Source organism: Castanea sativa, chromosome 4 (genome assembly GCF_040712315.1).
Source record: "Castanea sativa cultivar Marrone di Chiusa Pesio chromosome 4, ASM4071231v1".
Lineage (NCBI taxonomy): Eukaryota > Viridiplantae > Streptophyta > Magnoliopsida > Fagales > Fagaceae > Castanea > Castanea sativa.
The window spans coordinates 36,348,335-36,365,355 of NC_134016.1; the positions used below are offsets into that span (position 1 = coordinate 36,348,335).

Here is a 17,021-nt window from a genome sequence, read left to right on the forward strand (position 1 = left end):
CGAACATAAATTATATACGCACGAGTTCTTTGCAGGAAGAGAATAGAAATAGATTCTGTGTGTATTTGAAATTGAAATACAGATCCTTAACAAACATCTAAACGGGTTGAGCATCAGTTTATAGTTGCTGCCTGTAATATCGAAAAGTAAATCTGTTTATATTAATTTGTTGGCCACATATAACATAAAAATTCGAACAGATTTTGCAGTTATATCTTACAATCAATCATCAGTATTAATGGTCCTTTTCATCCTAACATAAAAACATTTTCTTTCTTTATGATAGTCTATTCAGTCCAACATTACAAATTTACAGAGCAAACTGGTCCTATTGAACAAATTAGAGATTGTCTTCTTTCATCAATTGGTATGGATAATCAATTTTTTTGCCACCAAACGACTGCCTGCATTCTGCTGATAGTCATATGGATCTATAGAAAAGAATGCATCCACAAAGGTACCGGGAGTGAACAAGGGATCAAGCTCTGCTGGATCATATTTACTGAACACAAGCTTTTGCACACCGCCTGAATCTTTTTGATACATCTCTGTTCCGTATGGATTGTCTCCAGATATGGTATTTGGAATGCTGTTGTTACAAAACAATTACATATCTCATCAGGTGACTTCAATTATGGAGAACTTTACGACATTTACATTAATGCTTTATGTTCTTGCATATTAGACAAACAGGAGAAACAGATCTCCAATATTTTATGACTATAATTATATAATTCAAGCAGTTGCAACTTGCAACTGTTAAATCCCAAAATATCTTCATGCCTCAGTTTCAAAGTAGCCAATTAAGTAAAACATCTATATAAATGAATATGCTTCAAACTCAAATGAGGGGTAAAATATTAATAATGGTTTCACTTTCATCCATGAAAGAGAAATTAAAACAAATTTAATTAAAATCCGATATATTAACAAGAATGTAGGACTGAGCATGCAAGATATTTTGGGCTGTGATGTATTAATCAAGAAATTTTTTTTATGGAGAAAAGCATATCAGGACTATCCTATTCCTACTATAGTAGAGTTAAATGTGCAGGAAAAAACATCTTTTGGGCTGCAATCTCAACTTTCGTTAATACTGCTTAAATTCAGGCATTTTTTCCACCAATCACAATATATATATATATATATATATATATATATATATATATATATATACACACACACATACATACACACACACACATATATATAGAGAGAGAGAGAGGGCAAAACAATAAGAGCAAACTTACTGCAGCCTCACTGTAGGGTAGTTGACAAAGCCATCTTTCCTAATCACAACAGGCCACCATTCAGAGCTGCTACCCGAATCCCAGGACAACTTCTGTGCAATACCATCACATGCATCAAGAACCTCACATAAACTCTGTGGGGCATCAACCACAAAGTTCAACCGAGGCCGGCCAGCATGATCAAGAAATTTTGTACTTATTCCAAACCGCACTTTCAAATGACTACAACAAAGCTGCAAAATGAAACCTTCATGAAATAATTGTATTCTTTGACTCCCACGAAAAAATGTAACAAAAGATGCGCTGATAGAAGAAATAAGAACTTCATCAGGCATATCAAAAGAAAAAAAAAACTTCATCAGGCTCTAAAAACCCTGCAGAGTCACTGCGACCATCAGAGACAGCAACTGCAGAAGACATCTCAGAAGACTCTACAGAATACATCTCGGAAGACTCTGTGGAAGACATCTCATACGACTCCTCTATTTCATTGCTAAGCTGGACCATGTCAAAAATATTTCGTTGAGCTGTATTAGGTTCAACCTCCTCTGCTGTGATGTGAAGGCTTGACTCCTGCATGTTCGCAGATTTTTGTCAATATCAAACCTTATAAAGCACGCATTTTTCTACCAGACACAATACTCAGCCTATGTCAAAGTCACCAGGAAGGACATAATATATGTCCATCCAAACAATCAGGGATGGACTGTCTGAGCTAAAAGTAAATGTCTAGAAGAGAATACCTCTACTACTTGAAAATTCAAATAAACATATATACTAAAGAATTGAAGTAAGGTTACATCAGAGAGTGCATGGCACTCCACTAATTCTTCCTAGTGAGGCCTATTTTATTTCAGGATTTATGTAGTCAAAATGTGTTCATAAGAGAGGCATGGATGGTTCAGAAGTTTAAAGAGCCAAAAGCAAGCTCAGAGAGAGAGAGAGAGAGGGAGAGAGAGAGAGTATATTTTGTAGCAAACCAAATTAACTCAACTAACAAATAAAAAAAATGATCCGAGTTAACAATTGCAGTAAAACACGTGCTGAAAACAGAATTAGGCATGAAGTGGAATAAATTAATAATGTACTCCTACCGGACTTCATGTAGGATTGCTTACTGTCACCAAACCTGAGGAAAGCATGTCTGACTTCTAATGGCATGCAGTATTCAAATGACTAGTGCTCTCATGGTACAAGCAAATTACCCGAGACATTTAAAATAGTACGTGTCAAATCTTTAAAGACAAACCAAACGGGTGCTTTATTTACATAATTCATGAGAAATATATTAAAAATTAAAATGTTGATAGTAGTGGCATATCACCCATAGATAAGTACATTTTATAGCTTTCAAAATTATAAAATTACCAAGAGCAAAACAGCTGCACAATACTTGAGAACTTCAAGATTCATCCGAACATCATCCAAGCTCCTGAAGAATACATCACCGAAAAGATTAGCTTTGACGAAAAAAAAATTTTACCAGGCTAATCTGGAGCAAGTGTCTCCTCTTGGGTTTGCACAATTACCTGTGTGTCTGCTCTCCAAGCCCAAAATAAGTAGCAAGAGTGGCCATCTAAAGTGAAAAATATGAGCATATCAATATTTCAAATTTTCCAATCAGTCAAAACCTATAATACAACAACTACCCTCAAGCTTTCACATGACTTGAAAATCCATCTGATCGTGTATAAACAACAGTAATAAATGAACTAAGGAAACTCATATTAAGATGTTGATAAAGCTAAGAAAGCTGAGAGAAATGTTGGTATACACCTCCCCAGGTGCACCAACTCCAAAGATATGAAATTGTCATCATATAAAGTCTCTGTCACACAAGAAATTAAATAGGGATAGCCTAAGATGCCTCTAATAATATCGTAACTGACAAGTTTTAAGGCTTTAATCTCAAAAATTTTGGTGTCAATGGATCACAACAACAACAGGTTTTAAGGTCTACATGATGAAAATAATAATTACTGAGTCTTAAAATTGCATATAATAAGAGTCCGTTTGGATAGAACTTATTGCTGAAAACTGAAAACTGAAAACACTGTTGCAAAATAATTTTTTAATGTGTAAAAAAACACTGTTCACTCTTTTTTTTACTGTTTATATGCCTTGGTGCACAGTTAATTTGCCATGAAACGGGGACCAAGCGCTGGTCTTTAAAAAAAAAAAAAAAAAAAAACGCAGACGCATGAAGGAAAACGGGGATCCAAACGGGCAATAAGATGAAAAAGATTGATGAAAATAATTATTTTCTTTTGTAAATAAAGGTTATTAACTTAAAGCCAATCAACAAGTTTATTTTTTGAGAAAAACACACTCACTCACACACACACACATATAGGGGAAGGGGATGGGGATGAGATAAGGGAATATACTTACGCGCCAACACCAAAAATGCATGCGGCAGTTAGTGTCACGGAGTAAGTGATAAACTCCTTCTCAATATCACATCTGGAACTACTCAACAACGTTGAGTATTTTTTTTTTTTTTTTTTTTAGAAACACACACTCACACAAGTTGATATCCAAATTTAAGCAGCTTCCAAAACAGCATAAAACCATAAAAAAAGGAAAAATTATCAAATTTGGTGATCACCCCTTTATGGAAACATCATATAGCTCAAGACTCTATATAGATACATCAAAAAGCAGAAAAACACACTTCCAAAAATTCTTTCTAATTTATAATTAAAAGAATTCCTTTTGCCACTAACCAATTTTGTCCTAATTGCTAAACCTACTCTACAGTTCTTTAATTCTTTCGATAATATAATAATTCCAAGAATTAAATCCAAAAACTTTTTTTTTTTTGCTTGTTTCCTGTGCTTAGAAGAATCTTTCAAGAATGAGAACTAATGCTAATATTTATAAGATGCTGATTTTTCGTCAAGAATAGAGAGATTGATACCTTCATGTCTCCAGCTCTCTTTCCAAATTTCTTTGTCAACAATATCAATGAATCAATAATACCCTTAGGCTCGGGTGCGCGCTTACCAATCTCCGCAAATGCCTTTCTTATCCTCACACGATCGAATCTTCGTATATTATGACCCGCCCAAATCCGCCCTATACACACACAAAAAATCATATTTAAAAGAATTAAAATAAAAATATGCAACAAACAAAGCAAACTAAGAAGACTAAAAGAGCCCCTTTTTTTTTTTTTTTGGGTGAAAATAACTATAAAAACCGAACAATTTTATTAGTTAGTACAGTTTTGAAACTATTTGGGAATCTAACAATTCGAGACCAAATGACTCGATTTTAGAATGCAAATCGAGTACACTAAACTCGATTTCAACATCGTGTTGCAACTGATGTGGAAATCTGTCCATATAAGCATGAAAATCAAGTCTGTAATACTCGATTTCGATACCTAGAAAATCGAGTCTATAACGCTCAATTTCATTACCCAGCAATACTAATGAATGAAGCAACCTAATCGGCGAATGCTTTAGGTGATGGCGGTGAAAGCTGAACACGTCAGACTTAATATGAGTGTGGTTTTTTCGCCATCACTCCAGTGATGTTGTTGCTACACTATCAGGGCTACCGAGCTAGGTCACAGCGTCCACGAACCTCTCGTGAAGCTCGGCAGTCCATTGCAGTCGAGACTTTGGATCCAAAGTGAGAACCAAGCAAGCATTACCCGATAGATTTGTCAAGGAGAAGCAACCCAGGCGGCGAAAGCTTCAGGCAAGAGAAATCTGATCCAATCAGGTATTTATTTTGGATTTTGTATTTGGTTTTGTTCATCGGTTTTTGGGGCTTGGAAGAACAAGGAAGTTGAACTTGAGTCCATTTGACTCAAGTTTGATGCCTATGTGGACCAAGTATCCACATTAGCTGCAGACGATGTTGAAATCGAGTTCAGTGTAGTCGATTTAGCATTCTAAAATTGAGTTCTTTGGTCTCGAGTTGTTAGATAACCAAATAGTTTCAAAACTATGCTAACTAATAAAATTGTTTCGTTTTTATAGTTGTTTTCAAAAAAATCCTTTTTTTTCTTCTTTTCCTATAAAAGCAAACATATTTCAATCCGAAACTAACATTTTCACAATCCACAACCACATTAAAAAATGTGATTTTTTAAAATAAAAAAAAAATCATCCAAGTAAGCCTAATAAACTTCCTGAGCATACTTGAGGCAAGTTTAAAAACAAAAACAAAAGAAAAAAAATTCTTTCCTCCCTTTGTTTGGTTGTTGAGAAAATGTAAAATATGATAATATATATATATATATATATATATATATATATATATATATATATATGGGTTGGGTTCAAGTTACACCTAGAGTAAGCAATGTTACACCACCCAACACTTGTTAAAGAATTCATTTTTTGAAAGTCTCACCATTGAATTACATGTTCTATATGTTCTTAACAATCATGCCAATTTTTATGTTAATTGAATGTTATTTATCATTTGATCCATAAACTCATCTCTTATGCATTATTTCAAACTACAAAAACTTGAATTTTAAAAATTGATTGATGACATTGCTATTAATCTTTGATCACCTTGAAATTTTGCAAGTATGGAGAATATATGAAGATAAGGTAATATAATGGTAGATTTGTCACAATTTGCATCCAATTAAAAAATATTGAATGGTGTAATATTGCTTAGAATTACAACAGATGTAACTTGAACTAAACCACACACACATATATAAAGTAAGGCAACACGTGCCTTGAAGTGAAATATGAGTAGTGATTAAAATCAATTCTAGATTTTATTTATATCACAAAACAAATATATAAATCGTTTTATTTTTAAAATACATAGAGATTTACATTAATCACAAGAAATATTAAGGGTATGTTTGGGATCCGTTTATTTTACTGAAATTGAGAACTTTTTGTTGAAAGTATTGTAGATAAAAGTAAAAGTTAACTGAAATAGTATAGTAGGACCTATGAATAATATCAAAAAGTGCAGTGGAATCCATGAATAGTAGTAAAAATAAGTTGAATAGTAAATAAATTGGCAAAAATAATTTTTGCCAAACGCACACTAATTTTAAGATTTTTGATAATTATGTCATAAAAAGTTAATCTCATTCGTATAAGAATTTTGATCACACGCAAAATTATGGTAGCTATTTAATAAGAATTTTGATCACACGCAAAATTATGGTAGCTATTTAACATATATATGTGTGTGTATATATATATATATATATATAATTTTTTTTTTTTTTTTTTTACTATAATAGTTTTTTAGTACCTATTTGCTAAAGGTAATAGATCCACTTGATAAAAAACTTATAAGAATATTAACAAATATCATCATCTTCGAACAATAAACAACTGAGTTTTGCTGAGGGGGAAAAAAAAAAAAAGATAACAAAAAGCATATGTCATCGAATTTTCCATTAAATAAATTATAAGTTTCAAAAATTTAAACCTAGAAAATCAATGTTCTTTAGATCACAAATAAAACACCTTATATTATCATTCCAACTTTTTAAGCATGACTAATATCTAAAACTTAAAATACGTGAAGAAAATTTTTGGGATGTTAAACTTTAGTGAGAGTATTTTAGATATTACACAATAAAATATTTTAAGAATCATAAGTTTTCATTAGGGTTTAACTAAGAGAATCACAATATAAATATTTGATCTTTTCAAAAATATTAAGGGAAAAATTGCTTGATTTTAAAATTAAAGGAGGAATTGTAAACTAACCCAAAGACAAAGGCTAAAAATTGTTTTTATCCTAAGTTTTTGTTTTTTGTTTTTTTGTTGTTTTTGTGTGTAAAACTATGTGTTTTTACATAAAATGGTGCATAAAGAAAAAAAAAAAAAGTCAACCCAAGACAATTGCATGTGAAACAGTGAATTTTGGCTTAACAACGTTGACTAAACCAATAAAAAATTTCTAGAAATACAACAAAATGTCATAATATTTTCATAATACCTTTATAATTTTGTTATATTTTATTTTGAATTGTAAAGAATTGACAACTTAGCAGTTTTGAAAATATTGTGACGACAGTAAGATGTCTTAACATTTTTACAAAAGAAATGTTATGTCTACGACATTTTCATAACAAATTATAAGTAATAGATTGTTATAGGTTGGTGAGCAAAAAAGTAATTTCATTGGTAAGTTTAAATTAGAACCAATAATAATTTACTACTTAGATTTGTTATGAAAGTGTTATGAAAAATGTTGTGAATGTAACATTTTTTTGGCACAATAACTTTATTTTTAGTTGTGGTTGGTTCCAATGCGATATTTTATTATTTTATTTTGACTTATAAGAAATTAACACCTCAACAATTGTGAAAATATTATGTCAATTTGTTGTATTAATATTTTATTATTTTGTGAAACATTATGAATTGAACAAACCAAAAATAATATAACAAAACTACTGTAGCTTTATGCATTCAAAAAAAAAAACGTGGAAACAAAAACTGTGCAAATTGAACAAACCAAAAATATTGTAGCTTCAAGGCCTTTGTTCTTTTTGTATATAGAAAATATAATATAAAGCAAAAACAAATTGGTGTACTTGAGAAGAAAAAAAATCTATCACACCAAATTAACCAAATGCCTTGAATAAATATAAAAGATTTTTTTAGTAGTATTAGAATGAGTCTAAAAACTTGACTAAACCAAAATATTGTTGCTAACACTATTCCTAAGCCTATTGTCTCTTTTGATATAGTTAATAGATAATATATGTGTGTGTGTATGGATTCAAGTTATACTAGGTGTACTAAGAGTTACACATTTTTAAGACCATAGATTTCTAAGAGGTTTAATAGTTTAAAAAATGACATTAAATTCTAATTGCTTTACACCTATAATAACATTTTTATTTCTCTCTCCTTATTTATTATTTATTTAAAACCTCATTAAATTTAAACAGCACCCGGCCATTTTTTTTAGGTTAATATATACTACTAAAGCATTTTATAAGAAGCCAAAACATAACTCTATTCACAATTATTACTGGCTAAAAGAAAAGAAGATATCCTATCAAAAAAAAAGAAAAAAGAAAAAAAAGAAAAGAAGATAAGGAGTATTATACTAACTCGCAGTTATTCTTAAGACAAATACTAGGATATTAGTATATGATTTGAACTTGTATTTATTTAGTGTTTATCATTTTGTTATTTACTTTATATAGAATATAACTCATCAGTAACAATATATATACTGTAAATAGTAAATACAAATCACTTTGATAAGGTTTAGAAATCAAAGTTTTTTTCTTTTCTTTTTTTTCTTTTTTTCACTACACGGTCCAAAGCTCACCAAGCAAGTTTTCTTATTCTTTCAATGATACCACAGAAAAGATCATAGAGTAATTATTGGTGTTTGCCAAGTGCCATGGAGATCAGCTGAGGTGCGGGGATATATGTTTATGTTGGCAAAAGGGGACAAAATTAACTATAAGAAAGCTTAGTGGGAAAATTATAGTAAAGAAAGGAAAGTTTTTGAATTTTCTATAAAGTTACAAAACATTTAAGCTTGGTTTGGATACAGCTTATATATAGAGGGTTTGGATCTAGCTTATATTTTCCACGTTTTGCGTTTTTTTTTTCTTCTGCTGCAGGGGGACAAGCGCGCAGTGCGCGCATTGTTCATGTATTTTTTCATCAATTTTTTAGTAAAAATGGGTCTCACATCACTATTCATACATTTAAAAATTATTTTGCTACAGTGTTTTCAGTTTTCAATTTTCAGCAATAAATTCTATCTAAACAAACCCATAGCGTCCGCGTCTTAGTTTTCTGCATTTTCTGTTTTTTTTTTTTTCTTCTTCTTCTGTTGCTGCACGGCTCAGGGGACAAAGGTTATTGTGCATGAATAGTAGCCGCATTTTGCTGACTTTTCAGCACATATGTGGGTTGTACTGTTCACGGGACCCACAAACTTCACTTTACAGAATTTTTTTTTATTAAAAATAGGTCCTACGGTACTATTCACCTATTTAAAAATTATTTTGCTACAGTGTTTTCAGTTTTCAGCAATAAGCTCTATCCAAACGGACCCTTAATAAGATGTTGGAGAGAGTTAACGCAATTTTCTAACGTTAAGGGTCTATTTGAATACCGCCTATTTTGCTGAAAACTGAAAATACTGTAATAAAATAATTTTTAAATATGTAAATAGTATCGTATGACCCATTTTTAATTGCTAAAAAAAGAGGTTTGTAAGTTCTATGAATAATGCATGGATCGACTAGAAAAGCATGAAGCATGCACTTCTTATATAAAAAAAAAAAAAAAAGGTTGATGCAAACACTGCCAAATTATCAGTATCCAAACTTATACTAAATTTAATAGGAATCAATGATTTAAAAAGTGTGCAACTATATACATGGATATGCTAATAAGTAAATAAATAAATAAAGTTCATGCTAATAATCTATTTAAAGAAAATTTTGAAACTACTTTTATATAGAAAATAAAAAAAACTATTATAACTTTTTTTTTTTTTCCATAAAAACTTTATTTAATTGAATGTTTAACTAATGCACCGCCTCAGTCATTCAAACAAAATCTAGAAGTAAAATCAGAACACAAAATTTTATGAACAAGGAGACAAACACCATAGGAGAGAGAGAGAGAGATAGAGAGATAGAGACCGTGGAGAAGGTCGTAAACGTGATCGGAGATTTGGAGGAAGGTAGGGGCGGAAGCGACGACGTCAGGAGTGATACCATTGCGGCGTGGATACAAGGCGGAGATGAGAGAGACATCAGCTGGTCTGACCAAGGTGGAGTAGCTATCGAGCTCGACGAGCTTTTCAGGGCAAACCAGGATGGCTCCGAATTCCAACAAGGCGATCCTTTGGCCGCGTCTGGTGGTCTCCACGTCGAAGAATGCGATTTCGGACCTTTCTTCTCTGCTACTCGAACCCATATTATTGTATTTTGAATTGTATTCTCAATGTGTGTGTATGTATGAATGTGTAGGATTCGATTTCTGAGTTAAAGAAGAGAGAAAGAGAGAGAGAGAGAGAGGGTTTTAATTTAAGTTTGTGAATGTAGAGTAGAGAAAGAGTGTTGAAGAAGAATCAAAAGATATAGGCGCGCAAGTCTACTGTTCTTTCTTTTTCTTTTTCTTTTTTTATCTTCTTCTTCTCTTTATTTCTTTTTCTTTTTCTCTCTTACACGCTGTCTTCTTTGTGAATGTAGAGAAAGAGTGTTGAAGAAGAATCAAAAGATATAGGCGCCAAGTCTACTGTTCTTTCTTTTTCTGTTTCTTCTTTTCTCTTCTTCTTCTCTTTATTTCTTTTTCTTTTTCTCTCTTACACGCTGTCTTCTTCTTTTTTTTTTTTTTTTTGGGGTAAATATCATAGTTGATGGGTTTTTTGTTTTTTTGTTTTTTTTTTTCTGGGTTTGGATGACCAGTGAAGCATTTGCCTTCTTTCATTGTATTCTCTCTCATGCTATTTTATCTCGGCCCCTCTCTTCTAGACTTCTAGTTCTCTCCTTGTAATTTTTTCTTTTGCTTCTTTCTTGTCTGGAGAATGGGCTTCTCGTATAAGTGTCCGGTTGGGTACAAATTAAAAAATTAATTTATTTTATTATTCAGCTTATTTTTGTTATTATTTATGGATTTTACTGCACTTTTTAATACTATTCATAAGTCTTATTATATTATTTCAACTAATTTTTATCTTTATTTACACTAGTTTCAGTAAAAATGTTTTCAGTTTCAATAAAATAAACTGATCCCAAACAGATCTTAGCGTCCCAAAAGTTACAAGATTATAATTTTGAGCAAGTAATCTTAAAATAGAAAGTTAAAATACACTCTTAGAATACGTTTGAATTCAGCGTTTTAGCTGCGTTCATGTTTTTTTTTTTTTTTTTTTCAACGCGTGTTTGTTACTGTTCATTGTCCATGAACAGTGATTCTAGGCCAATGAACAATAACTTTTGTAATGAATAATATTTTTTACCCTTTTAAAAATTATTTTGTTACAGTGTTTTCAGTTTTCAACTTTCAATTTTCAGCAATAAGTTCTATCCAAACGGACCCTTAGTCTCTAAAGTTTATTTGCTGAACACTTTTAGTTCGTAATATTTCAAATGAGTTATTTTAGTCTTTAAAGTTTAAAAAATGAGCTCTATTGGTACTTCTATCTTGTTCCGGCAATTTTTTTTATGTACAATACTAAAGGAATAGTGAGGTGGTCTATTTTTGATGTGGAATAATGTGTAGCCTCTATTTGCACAGAGATGATCAAGAATTTCAAAATCATTTTTGTATAATTAATTTCATCTTTGGCAAGGGATATGGCAAACTGTTTATCTGTCTTATGAATGTGAATATGGAAATTGATGTAATATTTTAATGCTCTGTATCTTTATGGGTAGACAAGTCAGAGCGGGTAAATGGTCTGGAGCTTCATTCAAATTTCTTGTATAAATAATGATATTATTCTTTTTTTTTTAAGATATTGGGTGGCTTACTAAAATGGAAAATCTGATGTTAAACTTGCTCAAGGTTTTGATTTTATTAATTGCATCTCTTCATTTCTGCTTCAGGGATTCCTCAAGTGCAAACTTAACTGGTTTCTGTCCTCATCTCAGATAAAAGTTGCAAATTCCTCATACAACTTCTTTGTTGGAAGCATTCCTTAGTGTTTAAAGTTTCTTCCAAGATTCCTTTCACAGAGCCTTTCTCATACTCTCTTCCCTTTGCTTTGTAAATCTTCTTTTACTTGACATCTTCTTCCATCCAGGTCAACTTCTTTCACGGGAACTGCTTCCAAAACAAAGATCCCAAACAATGTTCAACCATACAAGTGGTATGTATGAGAAGTTTCACTCATGTGATTCTGTCTAATGGTACAAATATACATATTAAGTTTCAGTAAATAGTAAATGCAAAATGAAAAACAAACCTTGAACATTTATAATTAATGACACATTTATTTTGCTCTATTCTAAGTTCTAAGTGAACTAGCTGGGTCAATGTTTCAAGAACATTTTAATATGCAATTCAATGTCAAACTTGTGATGCAAGGGGTTAATCTCAGTTTCTGTACTGGAACTGAACTCATTGTCACAGTCTACATTTGTAATTTGAAAATTCATCTTCTTAGAGTCCTGTTGTTCACTCCAATACCTTGTAAGATCCAAACTTTATTTCTAACTATTGTACTAGTTGGTACTGACAGTTTTTCTTTTGTAGGTTCCAAAGCCAACCAAGAGCCAACTTAAGGCATAGACCAGCTGAACATATACAATAATTCCTCTACTAAATTTCACAACATCCTGATATGGATGACTGTGAGTGGGTAGATACTTTCTACACACTTATGTTTACATGGACTACTACTTTTGTTGACCATTCACAATTGAGCTAACCAAATCAGTATGTTTTGTTATGAAATTGAGTGTATCCGTACGGTAGTAAAACGAAAGTATCAAAACTTACCTCGCTTTTGGCCCAAATAGACCCTTGTCTCACACATCCTTTTTTGGCCCAAAAGAAGGCCACCATCCAGTCCGTTTGGACAGTACCTTAAGGCCCAAAGGAATTGGGCCAGAAAAATAAGCCATCAACAAGGATCGAAGTTCAAAATTCCTTTATTATTCTACCTAATCAGTAATCTCTGGTAATATGTGTTCTTCATGCATTAGTCTTGGTCCTTGGACATGACCAAGTTGAAAACAGAAGCCGTGCACGCAACACAACATGTTACCTAACCAAGTCCGTCACTTCAAAGAGCCAAAGTCAAATGGAAATGGTTGTTCTTCTTTACACTTTCCCTCCTTTCCTTCATACGCGGTGGCTGGCAGAGTACTCTATAATCTATACAACCAGTAGGGCAGGTGATATGATCAGAGCTCCAAATAAAAAATGCCTTCAGCATACAAAAAGAAAGCCGTAGCTGCCGTGTACACAACCTACAAGATGGACTCCGCGTGGAATATCGGATGAGGCAGTGTTGGTGCATGGACCAATATACCAACTTCTAGGTTCCAAAATTCCCAGACAATATCCCAGGATATTCTGACCGTACGTATATAATACCATAACGATGAAGGGCTAAATGCGGCATTTAATTTCAATGAATAATGAGAAAAAAGAAGAAGAATAGGAAGCTCAGTCAAATCTTGTTTGTTAATCTGAAATTTTTTTTTTTTTGGTCGATTGCATTGTCATTCATTATTCATGTTACTCATCACTATCCCATCATAAACAGACATTTGTCCTGTCAAAATAAGGTCCTGAAAAAGATTTTGGTGTTCAATGCAGTGTGTCACTCTTAACGGAAACTGTACACTTGCTCTTGATATATTATTCATCATTGGTCTGACGATTTCTTTTTCTTAGATCCTAAATTCAATGCAAACCCAACTGAATCAAAGCCAAATTGCTATTTTTTTAGTTAAAGACAAAAATTGTATTTATTCATCTCAATTATCACTACTTACAAACACCTTAATTGTGATAGGATTCAACGTGAGCAGAAATTTTCTATTGGTAAATAATGTGAAAATAATAATGAACGACAAACATATGAAGCACTTAGTTGTATTCAAAAGCATGAGCGGGTGAGAGACTTCTTTTAACCACACAGAAGTATAAAGAGATCTTTTGTTTTTGGGCCCATCAAAGATATTAGTTTCGTTACTAAGGTAACATGGTGACTAGTAATAATTCGTTAATAAGAATCACATGAAGCACATTGCCCAGCAATATAAAAACATAAAAGTCTCAATCCAATGCCCACCTTTTAATTTTTCATGATGCATTGTGTAAATTGACATGTCTATGAAGACAACATTTCTATTTTGTCAATAATTTCTTATTCACATTTTTAGACACCGATTTATATTTGTATCATGATTGTGAGCAGAGCATTCAGGGAACAAAATTGAAATAATAAATAAGTAAATTTGTCGTGCAAAGAGATTTGGCACTTTAAGAAGCAGATAAGTAGTAACAGCAGAATAACTATCTATACAAGATGCATGATCAAATAAGTCAAATCCAATGAACTGAAAGAAATCAAAGAATGATTGATCTATTAATTATAATGACAATTCTAGTTTACATGTTACAATAATGTAATGACAACCGTGGTTATCTTTTCATTGGACCTATCTTTCAAGCGCTTGGAATGGTTCGTGAATGTACATGAGAAGAGAGATCAGCAGCAAAGGAATCAAGCTGTTTCCCCACAGTGATGGGTTCTCCAATTAGGATGCTTGAATGAGTTTGAGTCTATGTTACTAAACGGAGAGCAACTTTGCCAAAAGCCAAAACCAAATTCCTCTCATTTCCTTGCTTATTCCTCAGCATCCAACAGTGCCTCTGTTACATCCACTCCAGTTTGTAGCCATCCTGCTGGGCTTGTCTGTTGATCACACCAAGCATCTCATATATTAAAGGTGCATGCTTATGAGCACTGTCACCTGCCACAAAATCATGAACAACTCCGTTAATTTGGACCCAACTTCGGCCTGGAGGCTTTCTTACACCCGTCTCAACCATCTTCTGTCTCACAGTACTAACATCTTGCCACCTTTTAGCTAGTGCATACACATGTGACAAGAGCACCAGATACCCTGCAGCTTGATCAGGGTCAAGCTCAACTGCCAATTTTTTTGCAACGTGGAAGGCAAGTTCAGCATTCTTGTAAGTTCTGCAAGCACCAAGGAGAGCACCCCAAACAACATCATTTGGCTTAATGGGCATAGTCTCAACGAGCCTATGTGCTTCATCTAGGAAACCTGCACGGCTCAAGAGATCAACCATGCACCCATAATGCTCAATCTTTGGGCTAATTCCCCAAGTTTGCTTCATGCTCTCAAAGAGATGGCGACCCTCATCAATAAATCCAGCATGGCTACAGGCACACAGAACACCAATGAAGGTTATTTCATCAGGTCGTACTTGAGTCACTCCCGAGCATAGCATGGACCGAAAGACAGTAAGAGCTTCTTCCCCACGTCCCTGCTTTGCAAAACCCATGATGATGCTTGTCCAAGAAACAGTGCTTCTCCATTGCATCTTCTTGAATACTCTATAAGCTTCATCAATTACACCACAGCTTGCATACATGTGTATGAGTGCATTGTTCAAAGACACCAACAATGGCTGGTTCCCAACATTCATCCTCTCGTCAATATGTCTGTGAATCCACCTTCCCAAACTTAAATCTCCTAATTCAGCGCAGGCTGATAACGCTGCAACCAGCGCAACCTGATCCAGTTCCACACAGGCCCTCCTCATCTCACCAAACCAATTCAAAGCTTGCTTACACCTCCCATTCTGAGCACACCATGCAATCATGGTCGTCCATGACACAACATTCCTCTCCGGCATCTCATCAAAAATTCTCATTGCCCCATAAACATCCCCACACCTGATATACCCTGCAAGCAACGAATTCCAACTCACAACACTTCTCTCACCCATTTCATCGAACACTTGCCGTGCATACCCGAAACCATTGCTCCCTCCCCCCATCGCATACAAATTAACCAAATTCGTCTGAACAAACACATTCGAGCAATACCCATTTGCCAAAACCCTTCCATGTACCTGTTCCCCTTCTCTCAACAACCCGAATCTCGCGCAAGCGCTTAAAAGAAACGAAAACGTAAACCCATCAGGCTCAGCCTCTGCCTCCACCATCCTACAATACAATTCAACTGATTTTCTGGGATTTTCACTGTGAGCATACCCTCTAATCATCTGGTTCCAAACGGTGACACTTGGGTTTCCGATATTTTCGAAAACTCTGATGGCATGTGTGAGATTGCCCGAAGTTACATAGAATGACAATAGCTTCACAAGAATGAAATTCTTCTGGGTGAAGCCGTTGATGAGTATTTGGGAATGGATTTGAGAGAGCTTTTTGAGGGAATTGCAGCTCTGTAGTAGAGAGAATAGGTGCTGTTGAATGGCTCTGGAGCATGTTGTTGGACTTGGATTGGCGGGAAGTGTTTCTTCAACTAACATTTAAAACAGATGAGGGTCAACCAAAACTAAAGTAAAAGCAACCTTCCAGACAATGCATGTATGGTCCATATCTTTTTGAGCAATCTTCCACTTCCGAATAAGGTTTTTTTTTATTTTTTTTATTCTTTTTTATAATTCAATGAGATGAGAGATATCAGTGGAGCTATATGCTTGGCTATTTAGGCTATTTTAGGCCACTTCAACATCAGGAAGTATCAAACGAATGGCTGATTTCAATTTGGCATAATATATTGCCCATAGGGATATATAGGTGGTGTGCTTACTATATTTTTGAATAAAATATAGTAAACATAGTTTTTTTTTTTTTTTTGTTGAAAATCAAATATAGTAAACATAGTTGAGGTTTAGATTAATACCAATTAGGTCAAAAACTTTTGAAAACTTATCCATAAACTCAACTTGGATCCTAAATCGTTACTCATTTTCTCTCTCTTTTCATCATGATTAGAGATCAAGTTAGTTAATTTTGAAAAAATTTGAAACTGATTGGGATTAACCCAAATCTCAACTTGCATTCTTAATTTTTTTTTTCTTTTTTAGGTGAGGGCATATTAATTATTTAATCTAGACTCTAGAGAGTGACTCAAATGTATAGGGTTCAATCTATTTGAGTCACATTATTAACCTATGGGTTTTTCAAGGTGTCTCAAGTGTGGATTAATCTAACTAAAGATTAAGACACTACTTTCATAGATTAATCCACCACTATCATATATATATATTTAAAAGACAAATCCTAATGTTAGGCTTTCCAATTTAAATTGAAGAATTGCAAAAA

At 33.3% G+C, this 17,021-nt stretch overlaps 2 protein-coding genes across 2 annotated transcripts; both read right to left on the bottom strand.

Moving 5' to 3' along the window:
• Positions 1–139: 139 nt before the first annotated feature.
• LOC142630914 (protein NEN1-like) lies at positions 140–10,477 on the bottom strand. The gene is made up of 8 exons (XM_075804978.1): positions 10,416–10,477; positions 9,877–10,268; positions 4,171–4,328; positions 2,780–2,826; positions 2,619–2,682; positions 1,613–1,823; positions 1,251–1,581; positions 140–589 (listed from the first exon to the last, which is right to left on the bottom strand). Exons 2-8 carry the CDS (start codon positions 10,151–10,153, stop codon positions 361–363), a joined length of 1,317 nt encoding a protein of 438 aa, XP_075661093.1. The 5' UTR covers positions 10,154–10,268; positions 10,416–10,477; the 3' UTR covers positions 140–360.
• Positions 10,478–14,250: 3,773 nt separating this feature from the next.
• Positions 14,251–16,335, bottom strand: LOC142630927 (pentatricopeptide repeat-containing protein At5g66520-like). Its single transcript, XM_075804994.1, has one exon. It carries the CDS (start codon positions 16,220–16,222, stop codon positions 14,573–14,575), a length of 1,650 nt encoding a protein of 549 aa, XP_075661109.1. The 5' UTR covers positions 16,223–16,335; the 3' UTR covers positions 14,251–14,572.
• Between the last annotated feature and the right edge of the window lie 686 nt (positions 16,336–17,021).